Source organism: Lissotriton vulgaris, chromosome 8 (assembly GCF_964263255.1).
Source record: "Lissotriton vulgaris chromosome 8, aLisVul1.2, whole genome shotgun sequence".
NCBI classification, from domain to species: domain Eukaryota; kingdom Metazoa; phylum Chordata; class Amphibia; order Caudata; family Salamandridae; genus Lissotriton; species Lissotriton vulgaris.
In genome coordinates, this window is record NC_141696.1 from 1,418,219,307 (window position 1) to 1,418,235,345 (window position 16,039).

The window sequence follows — 16,039 nt, forward strand, 5'->3', positions numbered from 1 at the left end:
CGTTTTTTTTGATTGGATAAATCGGCTCCCGGGTTTAACTTGGAAGTGAAAGGCACTGGGGCAAATTTACCGTGCCTCCACTACCTTGCAATTTGTAATCCACATCGGAATACATTATTTGTAAAGCTACTATGCAATGGCCTACCGGATTTGTAGCGCTCTTCTGCCACCTTGTGACATTTTATTGTTTCGCATTTTTTCTGCACTAGGTCTGTTGAAATGATTTTTCACGCCAATTCTCCAAGAACTGGAGTATTTATTGATGAAACACTAGTATGCGTTGGAGGCAATTTGAAGTACACATGGCACAATATGTTGACAGTTCATTTTATTATTTATTGAAGAGCATATTGTAATGTATCACAGGCAATACGAATGACAGCTTGTAGATGCTTAACGTATTCTTTATTTTCTTAACAAGCTTTATCTCAAGGAGCGCCGGCCGGCGCTGCCGTCTTGTCTGGTGCTCGGCGCGCTAATGATCTCGCGCGCGCACCGCCGCCAACATGGCCGCCGCACGTCACGTCCTAACGTGAAGTGCATAAACTAGAGCGTACTCTACATATCTCCCCCTTTTAATGAACAATAAGCAAACACTCACAACCCATTGTCTAATTCAAAGTCTCTAAATCGGGAGGGTCTCACCACCTGCCTTCCGCTTCTGGTAACCCGGGCGGGGTTCTCCTGAGTCCCAAGATTTTGCATATCAGTTCCTTCCGTTTCTTCACTCGCCGTTCCACCCTCATTTATGCCTCTCTCGGGCCAGTCCCTCTCTACTCCTTGACTCTCGCTCGCTCCTTCCCTTTCTCGCACCGTCTCTGTACTTACTCCATCGCTTTGTTCTCTTACGTCTTGTCCTGCTTCAACATTTGGATCTTCCATCTCTTCCCATGTCCTTCCAGGTTGTTCCCAGCTCAATATCTTGCTGCACCGGGCCATGCGGTCCTGGGACCACACGTTCCCATCACTCAGCAGTGCTGCTCGTTCATACACTTCCTTGACTTGCATGGGTCTGCTATATTTACTGTCTCCTTTCTTCTGCAGGGTGGCAAGTTTTACTCAAACCCACTCTTCCTTCTCCAGACCTGTTTCTTTCACATTCCTTCTTTTGTTGTAGTGGTTGGTGTGTATATAGTTTGTGCCCTCTCCAAATTAGCTCGGACCACTGCGGGAGACCATTCACTCATGATGACCTTTTCCTTCCAGATCCTGTTATCATGCGTAAAGGGTTCTCGTCCTCTCAATATTTGGAAGGGGCTGTACCCCGTACTGGTGGGCGTTATTCTGTAGGCCCACACCATGTTCTCTAGAGCTTTCTCCCAGTCTTTATTGCTGGAGATGGCGGCTTGTACCGCTCCCATCACTACCCTGTTGAACCGCTCCACTAAGCCGTTCCCAGCGGGATGATAGATCGCGGTGTGTTTGCTGATAATGCCATTCCTTAGCATGAATTGGTTCCATCTCTCCGACGTGAACTGTGGGCCATTGTCGCTTAAAATGGATTTGGGGATTCCTTCCCTTGTGAAAGTTTCGGACAGGAACTTCAAGATATTTTCCGTGTCCATGGACTCGTCCACTTTCAACTCCGGCCACTTGGAGTATCGATCTATGAGGACGCACACGTACTTCTGCGTGCCCTGGTCGTCTAGCACAGGTCCTAAAATGTCTATGGACAGCTCTTCCCACGGATTGGAGGGAGAATCGAACTTTCCAAGAGCTGGACGTAGTGGTTTCAATGTTTTGTCAGCTCCTTGGCATTGTGGACACTCCCTGACGTGCCTCTCCGCTCTTATGTCCATACCTGGCCACCAGTAATTTTGTTTCGACCTGGCCTTGAGTTTTCCTATGCCTAAATGGCCTTCAGCAAGTCCAATAGCTTGTTGGTGAGGTTCCTTGGGGGGATCACCTTGTCTCCTCTGTAGATGAATATCCCCTTGTCTCCTACTGACAGTTCTTCCCTCACTTCGTAATATGGCCTAAGGCTTATTTTCACATTTCTCTTGTCTGGCCATCCTTGTATGATGTGCGTCTTCACTTCCTTGATGTCGGTGTCCTCCTCATATGCCTCGGTCCACTCTTGTTGGCTGATTAGTTTTTCCTGGTCTTCTATGAGGGCTACCATCTCCCCTTTGTCTGCAGGGTCTTCCTCTCCGGCTCCATGGCAGCTGCTCTACTCAGGTAGTCCGCTACTCGGTTCCGGTTCCCGGGGATGTACTCCACATCGTACCTGAACTCAAGCAACTTTAAGGACATTTTGGATATCCTGGGTGTGGCGCTGGCGTGTCCGCTCGATGTTAATACTTTTACCAACGGCTTGTGGTCTGTTTTGAGTAGAAATCGAGTGCCCCAAAGGAATTGCCGGAACCTCGCCATGGCCCACACCACCGCCAGCATCTCCTTCTCGATCACGCTGTATTTGCTTTTGGTATCCGTCAATGCCCTGGATGCGAAGCTGATTGTCTCCATGTCCCCTCTTCCTCGGTCTTGCATGAGCACAGCGCCCAGACCTTTGTCGCTGGCGTCGGTCGTGAGCACGGTGGTGCCCTGTGGATCGTAACCCTTGAGCGGTATGGCTCCAGAGACTTCCTTTTTGATGGTTTCAAACTCTGCTTGGGCTTCCGGTGTCCACTGGAACGCAGTGCTCTCCCTGGTCAGCAACCTCATGTTGTAGGTCTTTGAGGCAAAGTGTACCACGAATTTACTATAGTACTCCGCCATTCCCAAGAATGACCTAACTTCTTCTTTGTTCTTGGGGGGCGGTGCTTCAGCGATGGCCTTTACGTTCTCCGCCTTTGGTGTGACTCCCTGTTGTCCGATTTCGTGGCCTAGGTACGTCACCGATTGCAGGCCCAAACGGCACTTTGTCCATTCCGCTGTAAGGCCTTTGTCCTCCAGTGTTTGTAGCACTTTTTCTAACTTCCGATCGTGATCCAGCCTGTCACATCCCATCACCAGGATGTCATCCTGGAAGTACTGGACACCCTTGCAGTTTCTGAATAGTTGGTGCATCATTTTCTGAAAGACCGCAGCCGCCGAGGCCAGCCCGAACGGCATGCGACAGAACCGGTAGCACCCGAATGGGGTGATGAAGGATGTGAGGCTTTTGCTGTCCGGATGCAGTGCTATTTGGTGGTAGGCCGAGGTCAAGTCAATAGTGGAGTACCACCTTACTCCTCTAGTCTTGGCCAACATCTCCTCAATTCTGGGAAGGGGAAATTTCTCCACTACAATGTTTTTATTCAGTTCTCTCAGGTCCACACAGAGCCTGACCTTCCCATTGGGCTTCATTACGACCACTAAAGGCGCCAGCCATTCAGCGCAGGTGATTGGTTCTATCATGCCCTTCCTCTCCAATTCTTGGAGTTCCATCTGGACTGCTTCTCTTACCGCAATTGGTACGTTTCTCACTTTGTGGGCTACTGGGATGGCTCCTTCCTTGAGCACGATCTTGTGTTGGAATTTCTCCATTCTCCCCACTGTGCCTCCGAACACCTTCGGGTAGTTCTCCTTCCATTTGTTCATATCCGGCCATTCCTCCTGTTCTGTAAGAAGTATTTGCTCCTTCCCTCCTGGATCTAGTTTTATTCCCAGGTCGCCCTGGTCTAGCCATCCTAGGACGGAGGGTCCTTTCTCCGCGATGTATAGTTTGCACCACGCTGATCGGCCTCTAAACTCGAACAACAGGCGTCGGAATCCCACCATGGGAATGCGGTCGCCATTGTAGGTGACTGGCCGAATGTCTAGTTTCTCCAATTCTGGGCCCAACTTGGGTTGGAACTCTACTTCCCATACTGCCCGTTGTACAATGGTAAATGGAGATCCCGTGTCTGCCACCACTGTGATGGTGATACCGCCTATGGACATGTCTAGGACAGGTTTGGTTGACCTCTTCCCATCCACGCTCAGTACCTGGTCGTATATGCATAAGACGGTGACCACTTCTTCTTCTGTGACTTCCTCCAGGTCTTCTTCACCTTGGTCGACATATTTCACCATTCCTTTTTGCTGTTTCTTCCGACACACCTTCTCGTAGTGGCCTATGATGCCACAGTATAGGCATTTGGCCCGGAACGCCAGACATCTTCTATCGTGTGCTTCATGGGACCAACTTCCGCACCTGTAGCACGTTTTCTTGCTCTCGTTGCTCGCCTGCTTCCCTTGCCATCTGTTGGTTCCTTTGGTCCCTGGGTGCTTGCTTCTCTGGTCTTTGCGGTGTTCCTCTTCTTGTATTCTGTTCACCATGGTTGGGGTGGCCACTTCCTTCTTGGTTGCGTTTGCGCACCTCCGTGCGAGTTCCGCCCTCTTCACGATGACCAACACATCTTTGAGTGTGGTGTCGCCGCTTGCCCACAGCTTGTCTTGTACATTTGCGCTCGTGGTGTGCATCACGATCTGATCTTTGATGAACTCGTCTTCCCACAGTGCGTATTTACACGTGGCCGCCAGTTTCCTCAGGGCCGCTACAAATTCTTCAATAGTTTCTCCCGCCATTTGTTTCCTTTGCTGGAAATTATATCTGTCCACTGATACGCAGATGGTGGGACGATAACGTTCATCTAGGTCTTCCACTGCATGCGCATATACATCGTCGTCGGTGTCTTCCCTCTTTTTGGGCACCAGACTCTTGTAGATTCTGAGTCCCTCCGGACCCAGATTCAGCAACAGAATACGTTTCTTTCTTTGAGGGGTGAATTTTTCTTCATTTTCATCCTCCAGGACCCCTATGAAATTGTCTATGTATTCTTTCCAGTCCTCCCACTTCATCAGTGGTTCTCCGGGTTTCGGTAGGAATTGTACAGGTGCTATTGCATACCCCGCCGGTGTGCTCATTTTTACCTCCCTGGCGCCTGATATGTTGGTGTCCTTGCCGGTGGGGCTGCCTGGGGTGTTGTCCTTGAACCCTGTGCTCTTTTCTCTCTGGGGACTCTTGGTGTTGGTCCCCCCTTCCTCCACCTTAGTAGCCAGCGCTGTTCCTACCTGGCTTTGTGAGACAGGAATGTTACGCGCTTATTCTGGCTGCTGCGGGGTAACTGTGCCGCCACTCTGACCTCTTCGCCGCCTCCGTGGGTGGCCGTGGCTGTGCCACGCTCCTCGAGTCTGCCGTGCTTCGAGTGTGTCCTGCTGTGTCCCTGTGGGCCGTCGCATTGGCTGTGTAGTGCAGGGTCGCTGCGCCGTGTCCCAGGTCTTTCTTGGGCCTGTTGGCTGCTTCCCTTGCTGCTGCCCACATGGATCCGTTTTTTTCTAATGGTCGTGGTCCTGGCTGGTCATATCCCGACCTCGTCGCCACTGTAATGTATCACAGGCAATACGAATGACAGCTTGTAGATGCTTAACGTATTCTTTATTTTCTTAAGAAGCTTTATCTCAAGGAGCGCCCGCCGGCGCTGCCGTCTTGTCTGGTGCTCGGCGCGCTAATGATCTCGCGCGCGCACCGCCGCCAACATGGCCGCCGCACGTCACGTCCTAACGTGACGTGCATAAACTAGAGCGTACTCTACACATATGAAGCATGCAGACCTAGCAGTGGAGGGTAGCTAGGTCAGTTAAGTGCCTAGAAGAACACGATTAAAGACTGCTCACATGTTGGCAATACGAAGGTCCTGAGGAGCAGGGAGATTAGTTGTGAAGTACGTCGTTGGTATAAACATGTATGTTATGAACCATTGGTACGCTTCTTTCTTTTAATGTTAAAATCAAGGATCAGCAGTGGTAAATCTAGAGGCATGCAAATGGATACAGTTTGTCTTGGATAGTATCCAAGTCTGGCCGTGCCTGGAATAAAAGTGATACAGGTCCCTTTCAAGCTAGACGGACACCTCTTTTCCATAACAGTGAGGCATTGCAGTTGTGGTAAATTGCCTAACCAGAGAGAAGTGGCATCTTGTACAAAGTTTGTAATGCCAAAGCAGTTTGCGTTTAGTGTAAAGTAAGGTATTTGTAATTGCATCTGAGGCAAATGATTTGCCAGTCGCTACTTTTTTAATTGCGTTCTGTTTTAGATTCTGTTTGACACTTTAATACACTGCACAAGCCTGGTGCCATATTTTCAAAATAAAAAAATACAACAAAACATAAATATGATTGCTGCTGCTTAACAACGATGGGGACCATCGATTTGTAATTTTCTGAACAAGCTTAATTTTATTTCAATTGCAGATTAGTGGGGGCGAAGAAGAACAATGTTGGAAGAGGGATGAACATCGCCATTGTGAACTGTAAGTTAAAGTCTCAATTTTTTTTTGATTGCTTGAGAATTATAGGGGGCTGATTTAGGGTTGGGCATTAATGAAAAATACTCCAGTTTCTGAATAAAATGTTAGTCCAGAGGAAAATTCCCTGGTTGAATTTCTCTGTGAGGGCTATGGAGAAAGAGGTGTCCATAGTGGATGATACTCCACGAATTAGAGGACTTGCTTTTGCCGCGCAGTTACACCAAGAGTATAAGCAGCTTGGATAGGAGGCACAGGTGTTTTGTGTGCAATATGTAACTCAGAAGAGCAGTGGGATGAGTGTCCCACAAGAGGAGTAGGTAAGAGACCGCTACTCAATACAATAAATTCTTCGACTAATCACTTGATGCATTTTCTGCCTTTGCATGGATATGCAATAACTTTCCCCCAAATGTTACATAAGTTTATTGCAACAAAAATAATACATGCTGGTTTTATCCGTTTTTATTTATTTTACACTGACATTGTTTTATGTATGTGATTTTGAATCTAATATCGGCACAATTGTAATACATATTTCTAGGCATCAGTGCTGCTACTCCTTTTTTCAGATTATATAGACCAATCTTATGTTATTGAAATATAAAAATTGAAACTTTTGATGGTCTATTGTTTTGATAAACATAACAGCGTGTTTCCATTTAGTGGAGGTATCTGCACCTGCTCTCAAGAATAGGATTAACGCAGGGCATATACACACTTCTTACATTGTTCTCAGTTTTCCCGCTCCCCTCACTACCCAATGAATTGTGTAGTCTTGTCTTGTGTATGTCTAAAAAGTGCACTTCTTGTTGTCCATTCAATGTTGTGTGTCCCTTCACCAATGTTTTGAGTAATAATTTGGTTATATTGTGTTTGAATTGTGAAAAGTTAATTGACCCAGTCGGAGTCACCTGTATGTTGCTAGGTTTGTGGTAAACCCCCCCCCCCCCCAAAAAAAACAACAACAATTCAGATAAAGTTGTATAATCAAATAGAAAAAATATGAAAAAGAAAAAATAAAATAAATGAAATATGTTTGATAAGTCAGACTGAAAGAGTGGTCTTTGTAATTGAGGATTCTCAACTCAATTACTGTCAGCTTGAATTCAATGCGCAGTACTGGCATTTTGTTTGTTGCTACTCCCAAATACAACACAAGTGTCATTACTTTTTATGACTTTCATAAAAAAACAAAATGAAAATCAAAACCAAAAATGTTTAAGTTTTAGGGACCTCATTAGAATTTCTTTACTAAAAGTGCTCGTGACCAAAAATCATACTATATCAGGGCTATTGGATATTCTGTGGAATGAGCACTGTTGGTCTAAATACCCTGATAGCTATTTTTGGATCGAAGAAAAGCATGCTACAAAGTGATCTGAAGGAAACTTGGCCTTATTGCTGTTGCTAGACAGATGAAATAATCTATGCTGAAGTATTGTTTTACTCCATATTTGCAAACACTGCAGGTCAAGATTCACTCATAAAGGTGATTTAGGTTGAACTGATAGTGAATTAAACAAATCGATAAGCAATTGATTTGGGAAACTTAGAAATTCAATATGGTATTATTCAGGATTTGTAAATACATTAGTCTTCTAAAGAATACTTCTGTTCACGGGGAACAAATAGATTTAAACAATTTACATGATGATTCAGGGAAAATGTAACAAATGTTTTTCATCCTGATATTAAGCAGAGTTTTCTTCTTTTTCAGTTTCAATATGTGAATTTATTGGATTATGTAAATACATAGTTTGTTCAAATAGTGTTGCAGTTGGTTTCTCCCCATTCAGGAATCTCGCTACATGTGTCTCAGCCAATGTAATCGAATGGTAAATGGACTGCTCATGTTTATCACCAGTATCCTCCTTTTATGATGAGGCTGCTGCAATGCAGCAAGATTAAGGGGCACTTGGCTGGTTACTCAGAAGCAGGTACACTTGTGAGACTACTGCTGTGCACAGCCACATAACTGTGTGCAGCTAGAATGGCGCAGAGGAGACTATGCAGGATTAGATATTTACCTGGGGTAGGCCTTATAGTGTTAATGTACAGTATGTTTTATTAACATTAATGAGCACATTTAGACATGGTTAATATGGATTACTAGCAGCCCGTCCCGACGTTGTCCGGGTATGAATTGCTGCCGGCCAATAGTATATTGTTTTGTAGGATTTCGTTTTGATAGCATTTCTTATCTTTGACAGGCCTGTGAAACGCTCCGATTCACAGTGCACTGCTGATGCACTTAAGAGTGCGCGTTCAGTAGTGTGTGAACTCGAGTTTCCCTACTTTATTTTTCCTTGCAATATTATATAGCACGAACTCGACAACATGGCATGAGCACAATTTACATTACAGAAGAACACATTCATTTGTGGTAGGCACGGGGAGACAAAGCGATTTGCCTGGAATCACAGGATGTTGAGCTGATGCCGAGATTCAAACGTAGCTCCCCAGCTCTAAAGTTCGCAATTCTTGAACTTGTGGCGGGAGGTGTGTCTAAAAGTGTATGTCGGTGCTGGCCATCAATGAGAGAGATCTGTGCATTTTCCAAATGGGTGGTGAAAAAATATTAGTATGTTGCTGGAGATATGGGCCGCCGTGCCACCAATGTACTTTCATTATGAAAGTACCATGACTCCGCAATGCCATTATAATGTATGGCATTACATTTTATATGCTTTTACCATGCATACATTTACAACGAAATTCGTTGTAAATGCATGAATGGTAAAAGCATGTTTTGTAATGTTTGGATAAGGCAAGTATGGGTATAGGGGTATATATTTTGGGGTACTGAGGTATATGTTTTGGGGTGTTTGGGTATTTTAAGGGTTCAGATATAGTTTTGGGTAATGGGGTACAGGGGTATTTTTAGGGTTCAGGGGTATGTATGGGTTTTGGGGTACAGGGGTATTTTTAGGGTTCAAGGCTAGGTTTGGGTTTTGGGGTAGAGGGGTATTTTTAGGGTTTAGGGATAGGTTTGGGTTTTGTGGTGCAGGGTTATTGTTAGGGTTTAGGGCTAGGTTTGGGTTTTGGGGTACAGGAGTATTTTTAGGGTTCAGGGGTAGGTTTGGGTTTTGGGGTACAGGGGTATTTTAAGGGTTCAGGGCTAGGTTTGGGTTTTGGGGTACAGGGGTATTTTAGGGTTATGGGGTAGGTTTGGGTTGAAGGGTACAGTGGTATTTTTAGGGTTCAGGGCTAGGTTTGGGTTTTGGGGTAGAGGAGTATTTTTAGGTTTTAGGGATAGGTTTGGGTTTTGGGGTACAGGGTATATTTATAGGGTTAAAATGGGTTAGTGTTAAAGGGTGTTGGGGTATTTTAAGGAGTAAGGGTGGGTTATGATTATGGGGTGCAGGGGTATTTAAAGGGAGCAGGGTGGGATCAGCACACGATATGAGACATGGCATGAAGGGCGGAACGTACCACATGCCCCCAGCGTTTGTCACGCCCCCAGAACACGCCCACAGCACAACGCAGACACGCCCACAAGGGACTACTTTGCTGGCACGATTCTTTTACCTTTTAAATGTATATGGTGGGCGTCTGCATAGCCTATGTCCTTCTGCTGCACCTGCCCTTTCCAAAGCTGTATTGGGTGTTGTGATTGGTGCTGTGGTTCCTGAGATTACCCGCCTCAAAGGTTTGGGCTCTCTCTTTATTATATGGATTACCTTTATGCGCACAGTGATGGTAAATTTAACATGTGGTTTGTTGATCTTGAATCTTTGACCAAGCCAATAGACTTCCCTTACAAGTTTGTATGAGCCTTTAGGGGTCAAATGTAATTATGCAATGTCATCTATGATATTTTCCATCTGTTTAATGTATATATTTGTAAATTAATGTGTTGTATTTAGTAGTGTACTTTTCCTTTTTCTGAAGAAAAAGCAGTGACTGTACAATCATTTATTGAGTATTGTTATTGCGTGCCAGCAAATGGTGATTACTAGCCCAAACCACCTTCCCTGACTAGGCCTTGGACTGCTCTGCGTGCTACCCTAAAAGAGGCAAACCCTCAGTGGGGTGCTTCTTCCAAGTAAGGGGAAATTCAAGTTAAAAAACTGATGGTTGAAACTTTGGCAATTTGAGCAAAGTATGATAAATCATGATCAAAAGTAAAATACTAACCAAGCCAATCGTTCTGTCAGAAGATCTCAATACAGAAAGTTACTAAGCATAGGGGAGCTTTTTAAGAACACAGGACATATTATCAAATCAGGCTTTCATTTTTCAACCACCTACTAATCTCTGGGTCACATATATTTATTGCTAACTATATACTAAGGATAAATAAAGGGTGTATGTGTGTCTGTGAGTGGTAGGTACTTGAAGGATACAGTGCTGTGCAGTGCATGTATGTTAAATTCATGTGCTGGGTGCATGTATGCCTAGGAATCGAACACTACATGGCAGACTATGGGATGCATTTTGGAGACCCAGGGTTGCATGATGAAAAACGAGAAGAGGCAGAGGAATCATTCCGGACCGATTTGTGCTTTGCTGCAATCCTGTAAGATGAGTGGGACACACTGGAAAAGGGAGAGCCAGGCTTCCCCACTGCACTTCATTTTTTATTTTTTTTAATTATTTTATTAGCCATTAGTATGACAGAATACAAGAACATAAGATACCATCAAAATAGAGAAGTGTGGCTCAATGGTTAGAGCGGCAGACCCTGATGCAGTAGTCTGGCCGGGACCAGAGTTCAATTCCCGCCTCGGCGGGTTTCGGGCTCAATTTCCTCGGACCTGATAATTCTCGCCTCGGTGCATATTCTGACCATGAGCCCCACTCTGCACCTCTGGGCAATAGCTTGCTTAATCTCTACAAGGGCCCCAACAACGCTGAGGATGCCTGACTTCACCTTGGGGGTGCCCAGGAGTGGGCTCCTCACAGGGAAAGATCAGGAAGGGTTCCTCGGCGGTATTCGTACAAGCGCAGAGAAGCCTCCGGGTAGTCATGCGCTATATAAGTGCGTAATTATTATTATTATCAATAATGCCAAGATGGGAAGCAGAGATTAAAGAAAAGAAGGAGAAGAAAGAAAAGTGAAGTTTACATACATTGTGACGCTCTTTTTACATATAATGCTTAGTTAATACCTTTGCCTGGCATTATAATACAATTCATAAGATAATGGAAAAAAAAATCCAATGATGGAACTAGAGCTGGAAAGTAGAGCAAGATAGTGCAGGATCAGATCCATTGGAGACTGCCCCAGATTAGTTTAAATCGAAGCCAGGAGCGAGGACCTCTAGGCCGGGCAAGCGCTAGTTCAAGCTCAAACACATGTCTACAGAGTATCCAGACCCCTGCAGCATCAGGGCCACTAGTATCTACCCAGGCTCTTGCAATACATAGGCGAGCACATGTGATGGCAATAGAGTTTAAGGACCTCTCCCCACTATCGGCCCCATATTTAAGTCCCAGGAGAATTTCCTTCTCCGTGAGCTGAAATTCACGACCAAGCTGCCTTGTAAAAATGAAAGATTCTTTGTTCCAGAATATGCTCAGCAAAGGGCAGTCTACAAACATGTGTTTTAAGTCCACAGCGAACAAGTTGCATTTTGGACAGTGCGATTTCACTGTAAATTGATAGTTGCCCACTTGGAGATGAGTTTGGGAGTATAATAAAGCATAAATATTGTCCTGTGTTGCTGCAATTTCAGATTGACGGAGTTAACTGATTGATCTAGAGTATCCATTGCCTCCTGTAATTCTTCTACAGATATGTGAGTTTTCAGAAGGCGACTAAGTTTAGCAGAAATCAGCAAATTATCTTCGGATTCATTTACAATAAATTTATGATAGATTGCACTAACAACGCCATTACCGGGATTTAGATATACCCCTGTCAGTATTTCCGATGTATATGGTATCTCTCATATCTTCTGCTCATATAAAAGATAATCCCTTATTTGTAAGTATTTAAAGAACGAGCCTTCCGGGAGCCCAAACTCCTCTTTTAATGCAGCGAATGAGCGAAATCCCTGAACATCATACAGCTGCCCAAGATTATTAATGCTGTTATGCTGCCTGACTCTGCCAGCATTATCCCTGAATATTTAGTTTAGTAAGGGAGTATATTGATTTATAATCGGCAGAGAGTACTGCTTAGAAATCTCTTGCCAAATCTTAGCAACATCCTTGATTACCGTAAATCTTATTTGTTTGCTTTATACATCAAGCCTTTTATAAAACATCTTATGAAGAATGCGGGGATTCTCCCAGTATGTCTTAATGGTACCGAATTAAAATGTACTGCAGACGACATTGCCGTTTTTTCCCGTTGACCTGGTTGAAGCCATAACAGAAGAGGCGGAAATCTTTGGCTGTTTTCCAGGGTATAAGCTAAATTTGGCTAAAGCTCAAACAAATTTGAACTTTCAAGTAGATATCTCATCTACCCCCCTAGGCTTTGCAGGGACAGCTATATATTTGGGTGCCTGTCTCAGCAGCCATATAGAGGATATTATCACTTTGAACAATGAGCCACTCCTCAAACAAGTCGTGGCTAAGCTGCAAAGATGGCATAGACTCCCTCTCAGCATCCTCAACAGATGTAATGTTATTGAAATGTGCATCTTGCGTAAGTTTTTATATCCGTTTCGCTCCATCCCCTTACAGACCAAGCAGTCTTATTTCAAGAGTCTAGAGAGTGCAGAAGGTAGTTCTATATGGGGGTTTAGGCATGCTAGAAGGGCCTTAAGCTCCATTACGTTATCTTATAAGCAAGGTGGGTTTAAACTCCCAGATTTTAAGTTGTGTTATTGGGCAGCATTGATGGGGTGGATTCGGGCTTTGTTAAATGGGCTCGAAACTGGTTTCCCCTTAGTAGCATATCAGGTAGCCTGTGAGCCATCTATTGGATTTACTCTGTCTAAGACCTCCGACCCAAACTATTACAAACGAGTAAGATTTAAGGTAATTCCCACTACACTTCTAGGGTGCTCGTTGATTCAGAGAGAAGTCACAAAGAAGGAGCTTGATCACATCTCAGGTAGAAGATGGAGCTGATAAGAGAATCAAAGAGTAGAGCTGATGCCTTGGGCTAACCTTTTGATGCACTTATCACTGTGGCTGATATCCAGAAGACAACTCCTAGTCACTCCCATGGCTAGTGTTGTTGGGCTTTCAGCTTTGGAGTTGCTCCTGCTATGGCAGATTGCTTTCTGGAGGAAGAAAGGGCAACAGAGTGGGCACCGCAAAAAGAAGCAGACCCCCAACATATATCTCCAAGACTCTGACTCTAAATCACATTTGTTATCTGAAAATTAACTATAAGAAAGGTAGCTTGAGCCCCCCCAAAAATTAAACTTTTAAGGACTCTCAGGCTACGGCCAAGTCATTGGGTCTCTCCACCACGCGCCCGGCCACGTCTACTTTTCGTTCCTTTCGAGGCCACGGAATGGGTGCCCCAGCACGTTCGTTCAGCCAGAAGCCTGCGCAGAACCAACCTCAGCTCGGCCGCGACGTGGTGGCCGCCACGGCGGCACAGGGGGCCAGCGTGCGGGTCAGTCCACCTCCGCTCCCGCAACATCCGCCTCAAAGCCTTCCCAGTCCGAGCTTTGGAGTACACCGCACACCAGTGGGCGGCAGGATTCAACATCACCTCTCCCAATGGCGTTCTGTCACCCCATTTGTTCAAAGTGTCACCATGTTACATTGGTGACATCCCTGCATTTAGTGCACACCTTCGGTGTTTAAACAATAAACCTCCATAATGTAACCAATTGTCACAATTTATTGGTATGTAGTATTTCAATCAGTAATCCATTTCATTCATGTTTTACATTTTCAAGACACTGCTCCAATTTCTTTATTTTCACATTTTATTTTCACATTTAAAAACCACTTTCACTCTAACCCCCTTCACGGGTATCGAACCCTCACTCGTGCACCTTCTCATCCCCCAAAGATGGCCGCCTTTATAGTCCTACTTTTATATTTACTATCGTATCCCAGCGCGCAACCCACTCACTTCCGGGTTTCGCGGGAGAGACGAACGCCGTACTAACCCACCGGAGTTCACCGAGCACACCAACTAAGGTAACGCATTGATACTCTATTTACATGTTCCGCATAGGCGCTTGAGAGGCGCAATGGAATATGAACTGAGCCCGCCGTGGCCCAACTAACGTTTATCACCGTTATTATTTTTTCTAGACACTCTATACGCTGATAACACGTAAGCGAACGACGATATACTGACCTGCATGTTTAGTCACTTAAAGCACTTTAAAACACCTTGTTAATTTCGCCATTAGCCACTCCGACCCGTTCACTTAGTACACCATCACTTAATAAGAATCTGAGGCACACGGTAACATTGACCTCAAACACACTGTGATTAAGTCGTTCACTCCAAGCACTTACCCGACCTGCATGGAATGCTGTAGTATCCTTGTTAATATAACCCCCCCCCCTTAGTGTTATATGCTCTATCTCTGTTCACAGAGGCTCCCCGATGAAGGGCACAAGACCCGAAATGCATTGGAGCAGTGTCTTGAAAATGTAAAACAGGAATGAAATGGATTACTGATAGAAATACTACATACCAATAAATTGTGACAATTGGTTACATTATGGAGGTTTATTGTTTAAACACCGAAGGTGTGCACTAAATGCAGGGATGTCACCAAGGTAACATGGTGACACTTTGAACAAATTTATCATACACGTGTGTCGGACGGACACGCCACCTGCCTGTAGCACCCTACCATTCAAAACAACATTTGACCAAAGAAACTCAACTATAAATTTGCTGTGCGTCCCCCAACCACTATATTTAGATCGTTCTGTCACCTCAGACAGGTGGGTGGTGCAAATTGTCCGAAGGGTCTACTGCCGCCCCTTCGAGGCTGCTCTTCCAGCCATGCCACCACAGTTCCAGCGCATGTCGGGGGATCACTTTGCGGTTCTCCAACAGGAAGTCACGGCCCTCTTGGCCAAGGGGCCCGTCGAGCGCGTTCCTGGGCTAGAAGTAGGACATGGTTGTTATTCCCACTACTTTCTGGTCCCCAAAAAGGAGAAAGGGGGCCTGCGCCTCATCTTGGACCTCAGGAACGTCAATCGCTTCCTCCGGAAGGAGAAGTTCAAGATGTTGACTCTGGCTCAGGTCTTGGCTGCCCTTTACCCTGGAGACTGAATGGTAGCGTTGGACTTGCAGGACGCATATTTTCATATCCCCGTCCTGCCGGCCCACTGCGGTTCACGGTAAGCCACAAGCATTTTCAGTTTGCCGTGCTCCCCTTCGGCCTTACCAGTGCCCCCTTCAGTGTTCACGAAAGTGATGGCGGTGCTCGCAGCTCATCTGCGCAGATCAGGGGTTCCAGTCTTCCCCCTATCTCGACGACTGGTTGTTGAAGGCAGGCAGTGGTCTCCCACCTCCAGACTACGGCCGACCTCCTGCATTTGGTGGGGTTCTCAATTAACTTGCCAAAGTCGCAACTGAGTCCCTCTCAGAAGCTCTCCTTCATTGGAGCGGTTCTGGATTCGACGCAGTTTCGAGTTTATCCTCCCGAGCAGCGAGTCTGGGATATTCAGGCTATGATTCCGATCTTTCAGCCTCTATCCCGGGTATCAGTCAGGATGACCCTCTGGCTCCTGGGCCTGATGGCCTCCTGCATCCTGCTGGTGCAACATGCCAGATGGCATATGCGGGCTCTGCAGTGGGACCTGAAGTGCCAGTGGGCGCAGCATCAGGGCAATCTGTCCGATCATGTCCGGATCTCGGAGGACACTGCACAACAATTGCAGTGGTGGTTCACAAATTGTGATTAGATCAATGGCAGATCCCTCTCCCTTCTCCAACCAGA

The 16,039-nt window shown here is 45.6% G+C and overlaps 1 protein-coding gene across 2 annotated transcripts in view; it reads left to right on the forward strand.

Annotated features, from left to right (window-relative positions):
- FAM3B (FAM3 metabolism regulating signaling molecule B) overlaps positions 1-16,039 on the forward strand; it is a 259,570-nt gene that overhangs the window by 206,682 nt on the left and 36,849 nt on the right. For both annotated transcript variants that reach the window (XM_086935435.1, XM_086935436.1), the window contains one exon: positions 6,157-6,215. In XM_086935435.1, coding sequence (XP_086791561.1) covers positions 6,157-6,215 — 59 coding nt within the window. The remainder of the gene's footprint in view (positions 1-6,156; positions 6,216-16,039) is intronic.